Raw genomic sequence first — 14,758 nt, forward strand, 5'->3', positions numbered from 1 at the left:
AACAAGGGGATCAGAGTGGCTAAAAGAGACAGCCTGAGAGGAGTGAAGAATATAAAATCACAGGAGTAATATGAGGTCAAACTATATAGCCTTGTAGGCTATCAGAACTCTGGCTTAAACTCTGAATGTATTATGAACCCACTGGATGGATATGAATAAAAATGCGGTATTACCCCACTTATAAAATATTATTTACTTATTTTATTTTTAAGATTTACTTTTAATTTTTTAATCCCTATACCCAACGCGGGGCTTGAACTCATGACCCTGAGGATCAAAAGTCACACACTCCACTGACTGAGCCAGGCGCCCCCTGCCCCATTTGTAATATTTTAAATGGATCATCCTGGCTGCTGTGTGGAAAACAGATGGTGGGAAGAGGATGGTTATGGTTAGAATAACTGGAACTCTAAGTCCAGTGAAAAATGACAGTGTGCAAGATTATGAAGAAATTAAAGAGGTGACAAAAATAGTAAGATACTGGATATATTTTGAAGAGTAAGCCAAGAGAAATCTTGAGGATGTTTATGGAATAAAGGTTATAATGAAGAAGAAAAGCCAAACCATAAATAAGCCACCACAAATATTTAAAAGTTAGCATATCTTTAAATAGCTGATTCTTTAATGATCAAATGACAAATTTCATGAAACTTTTTCCATGCTGCAAATAAGACCATGAGAATGTTACTGAATGTAATCCTACTTGCATTTTATAATGATATAAAATCTTCTATAGTGGTAGCTGTGAAACGACTCCAAACACAAAGAAAAATATGTGAAATATACTAATTAATCAACATTTCATTCTATGTACTATAACACTATGTACTATAATTTTTCTCTACTACTGAAAAATTTTATGGCAAACACCAAAGCTACTCAAGATAAAAGCACTTCCTTTTTTTTTTTTTTTAATGTTTATTTACTTTTGAGAGAGAGAGCAAGCCAGAGAGAGAGCAAGCGCACAAGCAGGGAGGGACAGAGAGAGACAGAGAGAGAGAGAGAGAGAGAGAGAGAGAGAGAGAGAGAGAGAGAGAGAGATGGAGAATCTGAAGCAGACTCTAGGCTCTGAGCGGTCAGCACAGAGCCTGAGAGATGGAGAATCTGAAGCAGACTCTAGGCTCTGAGCGGTCAGCACAGAGCCTGATGCGGGGCTGGAACTCACAAACTGCGAGATAATGACCTGAAACGAAGTCTGACACCCAACTGACTGAGCCACCCAGGAGCCCCCAGATAAAAGCACTTCTTTTTATTCTATTTACTTACTTAAACGTTTATTTATTTTTGAGAGAAAGAGATAGAGCATGAGTGGAAGAGGGGCAAAGAGAGAGAGAGGGAGAAACAGAATCTGAAGCAGGCTTCAGGCTCTGTCTGAGCTGTCAGCATAGTGTCTGGCAGCGAGCAGGGGGGGCTCAAACTCACAAGCAGTGAGATCATGACCTAAGACGAAGTCAGATGCTTAACCGACTGAGACACCCAGCCACCCAAGATAAAAGTGCTTCTTAAACATCTGTGGTGGGAGCTTAATAAAGGAAAAGTGGTAATGAAACTAAAATACCAAAAGATATCAGAAAAATAATCACATCAATAACCAAATATTAATAAAACATATTATTGTTTATGGAGTACAACTCTGCAATCCAAAAGAATGAAATCTTGCCATCCGCAACTACATGGATGGAACTAGAGGGTATTATGCTAAGCAAAATTAGAGGGAAACAAATATATGACCTCACTCATATGAGGACTTTAAGATACAAAACATGAACATAAGGGAAGCAAAAATAATATAAAAACAGGGAGGGGGACAAAACATAAGAGACTCTTAAATACAGGGTTGCTGGAGGGGTTGTGTGTGTGGGGGGGATGGGCTAAATGGGTAAGAGGCATTAAGGAATCTACTGCTGAAATCATTGTTGCATCATGTGCTAACAAACTTGGATGTAAATTATAAAAAATAAATAAATTATAGGATAGAAAAAATAAAGTTTTATTATTAAAATTTTTTTTCACATAAATATACAAATACCTATGATTTGCAAAAATAAAAGGGCAATTCCAAGGCTAAAACTAGAGTCATTCAAGTAAACAGCATTCATTGGTTAATCACAGGGACAGGCTGAATAAACTACAATGATTACGTCACAATGGAGTACTACACCTAAATAGAACAATGAGAAATACCTCTATACCCCACTATATAGTCATCTCCAGACCAGACTATTAAGTGAAAAAAGCAAGTGAAGAAATATGTGTATGGTATTCTATCATTTAGCTACAAGAGGGAATATTTTAAATGATGCTTACATTAAACAACAAACTGGGATAAAATATAAAATTTGAAAAATAGTGTAGAAGGAAATAGGATGGTAGAGCAGGAACTGCCATTAGAACATGGTATCTTATGTAAATTATAAAACAAACTGAAGTTTAAAAAGCAAACTCCAAACAATAAAGTTAAACAATCAACCTAATAGGTATATCTACTTGGTAGCATAAGCACAAAGAAAAGAACTATTTCAAGTGACTTCAATGCATAGTAATTTGATGGTATATTTGAAGCGAGATACCTTAAGTACAAAAAGAAATGACCTCCTAACCTCTGCCAAAAAACAAACAAAACACAAAACTTCAAACTGCTTCTGGTAATCCTATTGTTGTTGTTAGTGGTATTGTTGTTATAAGTAGTCTAATGTATGTGTAATACATCATAATGAAGCAAATTAGTAATTGCGTGTTATTTTAATCTTACAGTTCCTGGCAACAGAAGTATAGGGAGAAAGGAAATACTGATACAAGATAGAAGAGGTTAAAGGAAAACACCTTGGTACCAAATCTGAATCTGAAGCAATGACCAACTCAGTAGCAATGAGTACTTCTAGCACCCATTACAAGAACAGGGCTCTTTGGGGAAATGGCAATTCCAGACCCAGGGCAGAGGGAAAAAATGAGTCTGGAGCACCTTGTAACACTAGAGAGCAAGAAAGGTTGAAAGATCATTTTCTTTGGTCATATCCCAAGGTCTTAGAAGCCAAGAGGAAGATATTCTTGATGACCAAAGATACATAATTTACTAATCAATAAAGATGGTAACATCAATGTATTAACCACATTAAGTATATTTCAGTGTCCTCATGTGGTCTTTTCTGTGTGCATGCACCAGATGTCTCTGTTTTTTGCATCCAAATTTCCCCTTCTTTTAAGGAAATTGGTAAGACTGAATTGCCCCCTCCCCCCTCCCCCCAAGTGCCTCATTTTAACTTAATTATCTGTTTAAAGGCTGCATCTATACAGTCACATTCCAAGGTTCTGGGGGTGTTAGGTAGGGCTTCAACAGCTGAATTAGGTACAGATACAATTCAGCATACCAAAGGAAAAGAATGATGTTAATGCATACATTTCAAAACCGACTCATCAGTATTCAGTAAAACAATACATATGCTGAGCATTAACATAAAAGTCCCGAAACTCACCACCTTTATTGTTCCTCTAATCCACTCTGGAGAAGGGGCATTATTAAACAATCTCTATTTTTGGTTTTCCCTAAGAATTCTACCTTATTCAAAGCAGGGAGAGGTTGAGAATAATTATTTTGGTGAAAAGGTAAGACAATTGAGCCAGAATACAAAGAGCTATCATTCATCTATTCACTTGGCTCCTGCTAGGCTACAAACCAGATGTTAAATTGTTAAATGTCTAGAAACTAAACTGTAATCTCATATTCTTTGTGTACTAATTCCAACAGAGGTCGAAATGATTTATTTATTATCTATTTATTTATTTATACACTTTATTTTTTAAAAAATTTTTTTTTTCAACGTTTATTTATTTTTGGGACAGAGAGAGACAGAGTATGAACGGGGGAGGGGCAGAGAGAGAGGGAGACACAGAATCGGAAACAGGCTCCAGGCTCTGAGCCATCAGCCCAGAGCCTGACGCGGGGCTCGAACTCACGGACCGCGAGATCGTGACCTGGCTGAAGTCGGACGCTTAACCGACTGCGCCATCCAGGCGCCCCTATACACTTTATTTTTAAGGTAATCTCCACACTCAACATGTGGCTTGAACTCATAACTCGGAGATCAAGTCGCATGCTCCACCGACTGAGCCAGCCAGGAGCCCCCAGGGGTCAAAAATTTAGAACTCACTGTATCCAAATCATACTTAAGGCATCAGAGTAAACTATGTGTGCTTCATTGTTTGTTTCATCTCTCATTTCAATAGGGATGAATTAGAACTATTCTGTGCATAAAGCAGTTCCTAAAGAAGCATGTAAACATCTGATACATTGCAGAGATGCCAGGAATTATCAGAAAAGTTTCTGGAAGAAATGACATACAACTGCATCTTGAGAGTTTGGCAGGAGCTGGTAAAGTAAAGAAATAAAGCAAATGAACCACTATAAGCAAAGACTCATTAACGTGAACCAGCAGTGAATGTTGGGAAATTAAAAGTAGTCCAGTATTAAGACAGTGAAAAATATCGAAAGCATTATGAGAAATAAGAGGTAGGAAGAAGCCAGATCCTATTTTATAAATAGTATTAATCGTTGAGGCTAAGTAGCTTGGCCAAGGGCACATAGCTTGCAAAAAACAAAATCAGGATTTACAACAAATTTAACTTCAAATATTTCATTTGGCAGAGTGACCCAAATTTCCTAGGTCTTTCCTGGCTTATAACTGTTATCTCTACATCATTATTAATAGGGCCTTCTTTTACTCTATAAATACTCTGACTTGGGGGTATCTTTACCCTAGCTCTTAAGCCACCATGCTATTTTTTTCTAGACCAAAGAAAAATACGTTTTCATTAACTTCTCATATTAGTGAGATTAACTGGTAAAAAAGATAATGCTGATAAAAATAATCATGTATTTGGAAGGGCTATGGACTATCATCACCTTAACGAATAACCCAGTCAATATTTATCAGAGTTAAATTGTCTTTTATAAACATTCTTATTATTTAATAAAAGAAGGCAGAAAGAGCAACAAAGAAAAAGTCATAATTCTTCTAATTTTGTTCAAAGACAGTATGCATTCAGATACTCTAGTTATACCACAGCCATAAATTCAAACTGCCTAAAGAAAGGTAGATCACCACAACTCTACTCAATCTTGGCTAAACCAGGTCATTTCTGTTTGTATTAAGTCCTATGAAGCACTTGTTCCATAGCCTACCTTCTAAAAAATGAAAAGCTGTGGTTTTTCTACTGAAAATATTAACACCTGCAGCAGACTGCTTACTCCCCCTCATACTTATTTACTGACATGCAAAACACTGAATATGCCAAGTACTTGCTTTTCCCAGGGTAGACATGGGCAAGTGACAAGACCAGACCAACACAAATCCCTAAAGCGGAAATCTGATGCAGTCAGAGGACTCTCTTGGATAAGTTCCCCTCTTTGACATACACAAAATATGGAGAAGATACTTTTCACACTCTACCCACTTTTTATTTTGCCCTCTGATGTGCATACGTAATAATACAACTGAGGAGTTGCGGCAATCATCCTGTCACCAGGAGGGGGACAAGGCTAAGAATAAAGTTCATATTTGGGGAAGACAGAAGAAAAAAAACCTGAGAGATGCCCTTGGAGGTCTCACCAAGCAGTTTAATGAACTTGAATGCTCTTCCTCTAAACTGTATCATATACTGTAGCACAAGGATGCTTACTTTTTTTTTTTTAATGTTTATTTTTGAGTGAAAAGGAGAGCATGAACGGAGGGGCAGAGAAAGAGAAACACAGAATCTGAAGCAGGCTCTAGACTCTGAGCTGTCAGCACAGAACCCCACGCAGGGCTCAAACCCACAAACAGCAAGATCATGACAACCTGAGCCGAAGTGGATGCTTCACCACCTGAGCCATCCAGGCGCCCCAAGGACTCTTACTCTTTAGGTCATTTTAAATTTGATACTGTTTAATTGCAGCTAAAATCATCCCAACCAACACAATGGTTTATCAATCAAGTGGAAGAAATTATTCAGGGTGATTATTATTGTCTTTTCAAACTCAGAAGCATGAATTACAAAAAAAGAAACACAAAGATTAAACATCCTAAGAGAAAAAAGTTGGGTTTTCATTTCCCCAGAGACAGTGTAACGGTCAAAAGTTAATACACATTGAGTATTTCCAATGTATCAATTCTTTGTTTGATGGATTACTCAGTTAACCCTGACAACAATCCTAAGCAATATTATTCCTTTTTGAAAGAGGAAAAAAACAGAAGCATATAAAAGTTAAGCAACTTGCCCAAGGTCACACCCCGAGAATGGCTAAGGAAACATTCAAAATTCACATCATTTGACTCCAGAACTTGAGTACAAATATTTACAGACAGCTTAAGATAAATGCACATTAGCTATTTTTTCTATGAAGAAGAGATCCAAGTCCTCTGTTGAGCATGAAAAAAACAGACAGGAATTAAGGAACTTGAGAACCATGATTATAATTATGAACGAACATTACTGTTTTTGCAATGACAAAAGGCTTCCTCATTTCGCACATAAAGAAATTAAGGCCCAGAAAGGAAAAGGTGAAAATAAAGTGTAATTAGTGTAGTAACGCAGTAATAGAACTCAAGTAACAGATTTTCTGATTCCTAGGCCAGAGTACTTCTCATTTACCAACCAATGCCTCCCCTTTAAAATGATGTATCCTATCTCCAATACACATGGGGAGAAAAATGAAATAAAGGTATAACAATATTTAAGGCTTACTAAGAGAGATTCACAAAATAGAACTCCCATATTTGATATTATCAGTTGATAAGTTTTGATGTGAGCAGATAGACAATAAAACCTGTTTATGGTATTGGACACACAGTAACACAAAAATGAAATAGTTCAGTGAAAAAATTATTTTGTCAGGATAACTATACTTCCTTGTTAACTGTTTGAAGAATCAGATTTTCTTGGAAAGTACCTGCCCATTAAAGGTAGGTAAGAATGATGACCATTTCTCACTGAATTTTCTAAAAAACGTATTTTTAGAAAACAATCTTAATAGCAATGAAGTATAAATGTTTTGACTAATTGGAGAACTCTGTATCATATTCTCCTTATACCAAAGTAACTTAACTGAGAATTATTGTTAATTTCTCCTAACAACTCAGATTACACAGGGATAGGCTAGATTGCTAAATTTAACTTTGAATCATTTGACAATGCTCTACATGTACTCAAAATAAAAGGAGATGGGAATGGAGAAGTGTACCATTACTCATATCAATACAAAGTACCAAAAGCCAAAGAGGGTGGGAAGACAGGAAGATAAACTCCCAATGAGAGACTCAATATATGAATTCCCAAGAACTGCTTATTCTTCTTCCTGGGAAGAATAGTTTTCATGAATTAAGGTAATATAAGAGCTCACTCATATATCAGTAACACCAATTTCTATAAAATCTCAGGTCTCTAAAATAGTGTTTGGATATTTGGATAAAAGTAAACACAGAACTGGCTTACTCTGCAATATCAAGATATCCACAAGAAGCAGCTGCATGTAGTGGTATCCAGCCTTCATTATCAGGTTGATTAATATTTGCTCCATTTTCAACCAGAAACTTCACCATATCAACATTGTCATCAATGCAAGCCTAAAAACAAAACAGAAAGCACAATCAGAAAAAATATGAAGCAATGCTCCTAATAATACATCCATAGAACAAAATCCCTACTTTGCAACTTTTATAACATAAATATTCTCTGTCAGTTTGCTGCTATTTTGATTGTATTGCCATCAAACAGGTCAATGGTACTAATGTGACTAGACAGTGCCAATCTCACGATAAAAATAAGTACATATTAAAATGATAACAATCAAAACATTATATAAGTACCAATAATAAAGCACTGGCTTTATAGCACTGGCTCTCAAAATGCGATCTGTCGAGGGGGAGGAGGGATCCTTTCAGGAGATTGACAATGCCAAAACTACTCTTAAAATAATACTAAGATGGTATTTCGCCTTTTCATTGTGTTGACACGTGCACTTGACAGTGCATAAAGCAACAGTGGCAAAACTTGCTTGTGCTTTAGCACAAATCAAGACAGTGGCCAAAAAAACTATACTAACAAGTCACTGTATTCGCCACTATGCACTCATTGTTTTTTCTTTAAGCTATTTTTTGGGGAGCTTGAGTAGCTCAGCGGTTAAGTCTCCAACTCTTGGTTTCAGCCCAGGTCATGACCTCATAGTCTGTGAGATCAAGCCCCACATCAAGATCTGTGCTGACAGCAAATTCGCAGATTCTTGGGATTCTCTCTTTCTGTCCCACCCCCAAAATGAATAAACTTTTAAAAAGCTATTTTTTACTTATGAATGTCCTTAAAGTAGTATAAAATATAAATCTTATTAAATCTTGACCCCTGAATACACATCTTTTTAGTACTCTTTGGAACAAAATATGAAGCATTCAAAAAACACTTCTTTCAAGTATAATGACTGCCCTGAGGAAAAGTACTTGCGCAACTAAGATGCAAGTTGAACTAGCCACTTTTTCCATGGAATACAATTTTTACTTAAACGAGAAACTATACTTAGTCTAACTTGGATTTCTGTCATACTTTTTCTTAAAAATGAACAAAATCTGTCAAGAAAAACAACAGTATTTGTTGTCCATGATAAATTGAACCCTTTAGGAGCAAATGAACCAGTTATTTTAACTTTAAAATGTTATTTATATAACACAGGTACAGTACTGCTATTTTAAAACGAATTAATAAAATACTTAAAATCCTCAGTGTTAACCTCTAGTATCACCAAATAGTAATATATTCACACTACGGAAACAAAAGTTCTTTGGGGTCTTTCAATAACTAAAATTTGTTTTAAACATTTATTTATTTTTGGCAGAGAAAGACAGGACACCAGTGGGGGAGGGGCAGAGAGAGAGAGGGAGACACAGAATCCGAAGCAGGCTCCACACGCTGAGCTGTCAGCACAGAGCCCTACACGGGGCTCAGACTCATGAATCGCGATATCATGACCTGAGCTGAAGTTGGATGCTTAACCGACTGAGCCACCCAGGCACCCCTCCAAAAAATTTAAGAGTATAAAGTGGTCTTGAGACAAAGTTTGAGAACTTACAGTAAGAAGGAACTTTTATCAATGTTTACTTTGTGCCAGTAAGTACAACAAGTACTTTATTTTACTGATGTATATACATTATCCTCACAAAAACCCTCGTGAGAAACAAGAATTTTGCTTTATCTGCAGCACCTTAATATGGTTCTTGGCATGCGGTAGGGGCTTAACAGATGAATGATGAGAAAGCTAAGATTCAGAGATTAAGTAGCTTGAATAAGCCAGACAGGTGCGAGATGACAGAGCTGGCACTCTTAACAGTTGTTTAGATTCTAAAAAATATAATCTTTTTCCACACTTAACACTGCTTTCCACAGATATTCATAGTTTATCAACATATTTCTTGCCTATCTGTAATCTCAGCAACAGGATATCATAAGTTCTAGGCACTTACACAGCGTGCTGTATGAATGAAACCAGTTTTTCTTTGCCCACCATAGAAGCGAAAGAAAACACTTTTATTTTTTAAAGTTTATTTATTTTGAGAGAGAGAGAGAGAGAGAGAGAACAAGCAGGGAGGGGACAGAGAGAGGGGGACAGAGGATATGAAGTGGGCTCTGCACTGACAGCACAGAGTCCCATGCGGGGCTCAAACTCACAAACCATGAGATTGTGACCTGAGCCAAAGTTAGATGCCTAACTGACTGACCCACCCACGTGCCCCCAAAAAACACTCCTAAATAGCACTTTCTTAGGGGAAAAAATGACAGAGTTGGTGTCAAGAAAAGCAATATGGACAAAGTACAAAGTAGGAAAAGCACTGACAGGGAATCATAGCTTTTGGTTCTAGGCTCTAGCTTTGGCAATGCCACAAATTTTATAGTGTTAGACAAGTATTTTAATCTTTTCAGGCTCTAGTATCTTTATTTATCAAGTGGACAGAAGAAGCTGGTAGGTTATATATCTCTAAAATTCCCTAACATGTTTATTTTTTTTAAAAAATGTTTATTTACTGGGGCGCCTGGGTGGCGCAGTCGGTTAAGCGTCCGACTTCAGCCAGGTCACGATCTCGCGGTCCGTGAGTTCGAGCCCCGCGTCAGGCTCTGGGCTGATGGCTCAGAGCCTGGAGCCTGTTTCCGATTCTGTGTCTCCCTCTCTCTCTGCCCCTCCCCCGTTCATACTCTGTCTCTCTCTGTCCCAAAAATAAATAAACGTTGGAAAAAAAAAATTAAAAAAAAAAATGTTTATTTACTTATTTTGAGAGAGAGAGAACGTGTGCAAGCCGGGGAGGGACGGAGAGAGAGAATCCCAAACAGGCAGAATGCTGTCAGCACAAAGCCCAATGCAGGGCTCAATCCCACGAACTATGAGCTGTGAAGATCATAACCTGAGCCAAAATCAAGAGTTGGAGGCTTAACCAACTGAGCCACCCAGGCACCCAAGATTATATGTATCTGATTCTTCCCCTTGGAACAAGTTAAAAGGATTCTGATGGCAAGATTTCATAGTGCCCAGAATAGTACCTTACACATAGCAGATATTAAATGAATATACATAAGTAACATTCATATGGACTTCAAGTATATACTGCTTGGGGAAAAATCTGTTTTTCAAGAAGCAGGGGTTTAAAGAAAGGGTTGGAGAGATTTGAGAACCACAGCTATCTAGTAACAAAACAAGAAACATCCATATTCTATTTATTATATTAGAAAGTCTATAAAACATTATTTGAGATAGCTAATGACCCTTTTTGTTTTTAATGTTTACTTGTTTTGAGGGAGAGAAAGGGTGGGAAGGGAGGAGCAGAGACAGAGGAGAGAGAGAATCCCAAGCAGGCTTTGTACTATCAGTGTGAGCCCAAGGCAGGTCTTAATCCCACAAACAGTGAGATCATGACCTGAGCCAAAATCAAGAGTTGGAAGTTTAACCAACTGAGCCATCTAGGCGCCCCAAGAAAAGATACTGATTTAATTCTATCACCCTTTTCATTCCTCCTGCTTTAATTTTTCCAGACTCCAAAACAGTATTCTTTTATCATCGATTGAAAAATATAAAACTCTTATTTGATAAACACATCTAATACAAATCTGATTATTTATTTTAAAAGAGAGACAGAGAGAGAACGTGAAAGCATGTGAGTTGGGAAGGGGCAGAGAGAGAGAGAGAGAGAGAGAGAGAGAGAGAGAGAGAGAGAATTCCAAGCAGTCTCCTTGCTGTTGGCACAGAGCCAATGTGAGGTTTGAACCCATGAAGCCGTAGGATCATGACCTGAGCCGAAACCAAGAGTGGGACGCTTAACTGACTGAACCACCCAGGCACCCCACAATCTGTTAAATTTTTAAAACAGGACACAAAAACAGTTTACCTAATATGATTACAATTTTACTAAGAAATATGTACAAAAAAGACTAGAATATACACTGAAGGTTAACAGTCATCACTGGCTGTGAGACTAAGACCAATTTTTATTTTCTTCTTTAAATTTTTCCTTATTTCCAAAATGTTTACACTGAATAGGCAGTATTTACATAAGAAAATTTAAGACTTATTTTTTTTGTTTTAAGATTTTATTTTTGGGGTGCCTGAGTGGCTCAGTAGGTCGAGCATCTAACTCGATTTCAGCTCAGGTCATGATCCCAGGGTTGTGGGATTGAGCCCTGCACTGGGCTCCACGCTGAGCAGGGAGCCTGCTTAAGATTCTCCCTCTCTTTCTCTCCTCCTCTGTCTCTCTCCCCTGTTCGTGTGCATGCTCTCTCTCTCTAAAATAAAAAATTTTTAAAAGATTTTATTTTTAAGTAACCCCTACACCCCACATGGGGCTCCAACTTGACCCAGAGATCAGGAGTCACATGCTCCACTGACTAAGCCAGTCAGCCTGTGCCCCAAGACTTGATTCTTAAGAGAAAAATGCTAAATCTACTGTATTATAATATGGAGAAACAACCAAACCGTTGGTTAAAGTGTAAAATTCATACGACTTCAAAAAACCATTTGACAATATCTACTCTAGCATAAAAATACAAAAGAATTGATAAATAAATAAACGGAGTGGAGTGTATGTGTGTTAGGAGATTCTATTCATAGGATCCTATACATCAATGAGAAAAGAACATCAAACTAAAAGAACCACTGCTACCTTCAACAACACAGATGATCTTCACAGACATAGATGAGTGAAAAAAGGTAGACAGAAAGGATACATACTGTAGGTTTCTAGGCAAAACTAATCTCTGGTGTTGAAGTTCAGAATAATGATCAAATTTGTGGAGAAATAAGAGGAGCATGGGGGTGCTTTCTGGAGGACTGGAAATGTTCCCTATCTTTCTGATTTTTACTTAGGCATATTCGTATGCAAAATTTCACTGAATTGCACACTTAAAAGCTGTGTATTTTACTGCAAATTATATCTCAGGTTAAAAAAAAATTAACAGGCTACTATTTTTTGAAAGCCTACTCTATGTATTACCTCCAATATAAGACACTTTACTTATCTTTCTCTAAATTGTACATGCTAAAATAGGTCTTCCTTTATTTTCTATCCCCTGGTCCCTGAAACTCCACAATCAAATGGAATCTCTCTTTTAACTGATAACCATTAAATATGATGAACACCCTCACCCCAGAATTCTCACATACTCTCTTTTGGGCTAAATATCCCCAATTCCTTTAGCTACTCTTCTTATCATGTATACTAAAAAGCATATATGCCAAAGGCCTAGAAATATAGGGAAGCCGGAAGGATCACACTGCAATATAGCAGGCTTGCCCATAAATATCAATGATCATATTAGGGCATAACAGCAGTAGATAGAGAAGTACTACAATATCATTGGGACATAAAGATAACTTCTCAGGACTAAGATGGTCCATATAGGTCTCATTAAGAAGTACATGTCTGGGGCACCTGGGTGGCTCAGTTGGGTTGAGCATCCGACTTCAGCTCAGGTCCTGATCTCGCGGTTTGTGAGTTTGAGCCCCGTGTCGGACTCTGTGCTGATGGCTCGGAGCCTGGAGCCTGCTTCAGATTCTGTGTCTCCTTCTCTCTCTGCCCCTCCCCCACTTGTGCTCTGTCTTTCTCTATCAAAAAAAAAATTAAAAATTAAAGAAAAAAAAAAAAAAAGAAGTATATGTCTGAGGGGCACCTAGCTGGCTCAGTAGGTACAGCATGTGCCTCTAGATCTAGGGTCAGGAATTTGAGTCCCACATTGTAGATACAGTTTACTTAAAAAAAAAAAAAAAAAAGGTATATGTTTGGGCAACGTTTTGAAGATTATATATAAGTTGTTCAACTAGCAACTCAACTAGAAGAAACTTCCCTGTGCAAATGCACTGTGATTTTCAAAATGCATAGAATAAACTAAGTAAATCATCCAGAGGTATACACAGAGTATTAAGTTATAAAACAGGATAAATCTATGTGCTAAAAGGTCTTTTCCAGGTAAGATCTGAACATAATGCAGAGGTGACAGGATCTGATGCTAGAGATGGTTTTCATTCCACTTTCTACTCTCACACATAAAGGGAAGAGTACAACACATCCCATCAGTAATAATGGCTCAATTCAGCAGTACAGAGAAAAGCAGGAGAAAACATTTTATAATTTTAAGTAGATAATGTTTGAAAAGAGTTATTAAGAGTTTTTAAGCAGAGAAGTGACATGATCAGAACAGTATTTTAGAAAGATTATTGGAGGGGCGCCTGGGTGGCTCAGTAGGTTAAGTGGCTAACTTCGGCTCAGGTCATGATCTCACGGTCAGTGAGTTCAAGCCCCGCATCGGGCTCTGTGCTGACAGCTCAGAGCCTGGAGCCTGTCTCAGATTCTGTGTCTCCCTCTCTCTGACCCTCCCTTGTTCATGCTCTGTCTCTCTCTGTCTCAAAAATAAAAAATAAAACGTTAAAAAAAAAAAATTTAAAAAAAAAAAAAGATTATTGGAAGCAATATGAAAAAAGAAGGGCCTGAACTGAGTCTTACCAGTTATACAGACTGATCTACGAGAAACTTAAGAGAAAATATGCAAGGTTTTTTTGGGTGAGGGACAGGGAGAAGCCATTCACGAAAATAAATACTACAGGTTCAAGAAGCAGGTTGAGGAAAGAAAATGATTTCATAGCTTTGGATATGTTGAATTTATAGGTGTCTGTATACCTATCTAACCATGCATATCTAGTGGCCAGTGGTCAACTGGATATGCAGACCTAGAGCTTTGAAAATAAAATGTGAGATGAAAACATCAATTTGGGAATTATCTGCATTAAGATAATAATACAATGGGGCTTGAAATCACTCAGGGAGAGGATGCAGAGAAGTGATTATGAAAACAGTAAGAGAAATGTTAATATTAAATTATCCGTATATTTTACTTGGAACACAAAAGTATTTTATTCAGTAAGTTAAAGAGAAAGTTCTCAAGAAGATTACCACTAGTACCAGCAGATGAATACACAACTAAATGATTATATTAAGAGGAACGTGATATAGTTACAGGGCTATGCACTACTTATTATGGGAGCTCAGAAAAGGAGAACTAAGAAGGAATAGTGATAGTCTGGGATTATCTCCTGGAGGAGGCTCTATCCCAGAGCTTAACATATGAACAAGTGACAGGTGGTGTATGAAGATGCCAAATCACATATCGTGAGGATGAAGGTATGCAGGATCTAGAATAAAGTTTATTTTCCATCTTATGAGTAAACCTTTGATATTGAAGAGAAAAGATTTTCAAGACAAAT

At 37.3% G+C, this 14,758-nt stretch overlaps 1 protein-coding gene across 9 annotated transcripts in view; it reads right to left on the reverse strand.

The window, feature by feature from the left end:
- PPP1R12A (protein phosphatase 1 regulatory subunit 12A) overlaps positions 1–14,758 on the reverse strand; it is a 162,042-nt gene that overhangs the window by 101,816 nt on the left and 45,468 nt on the right. For all 9 annotated transcript variants that reach the window (XM_045062105.1, XM_019835270.3, XM_019835271.3 and 6 more), the window contains exon 2: positions 7,468–7,598. In XM_045062105.1, coding sequence (XP_044918040.1) covers positions 7,468–7,598 — 131 coding nt within the window. The remainder of the gene's footprint in view (positions 1–7,467; positions 7,599–14,758) is intronic.

The sequence above is a fragment of the Felis catus genome, chromosome B4, assembly GCF_018350175.1.
Source record: "Felis catus isolate Fca126 chromosome B4, F.catus_Fca126_mat1.0, whole genome shotgun sequence".
Taxonomy (NCBI): domain Eukaryota; kingdom Metazoa; phylum Chordata; class Mammalia; order Carnivora; family Felidae; genus Felis; species Felis catus.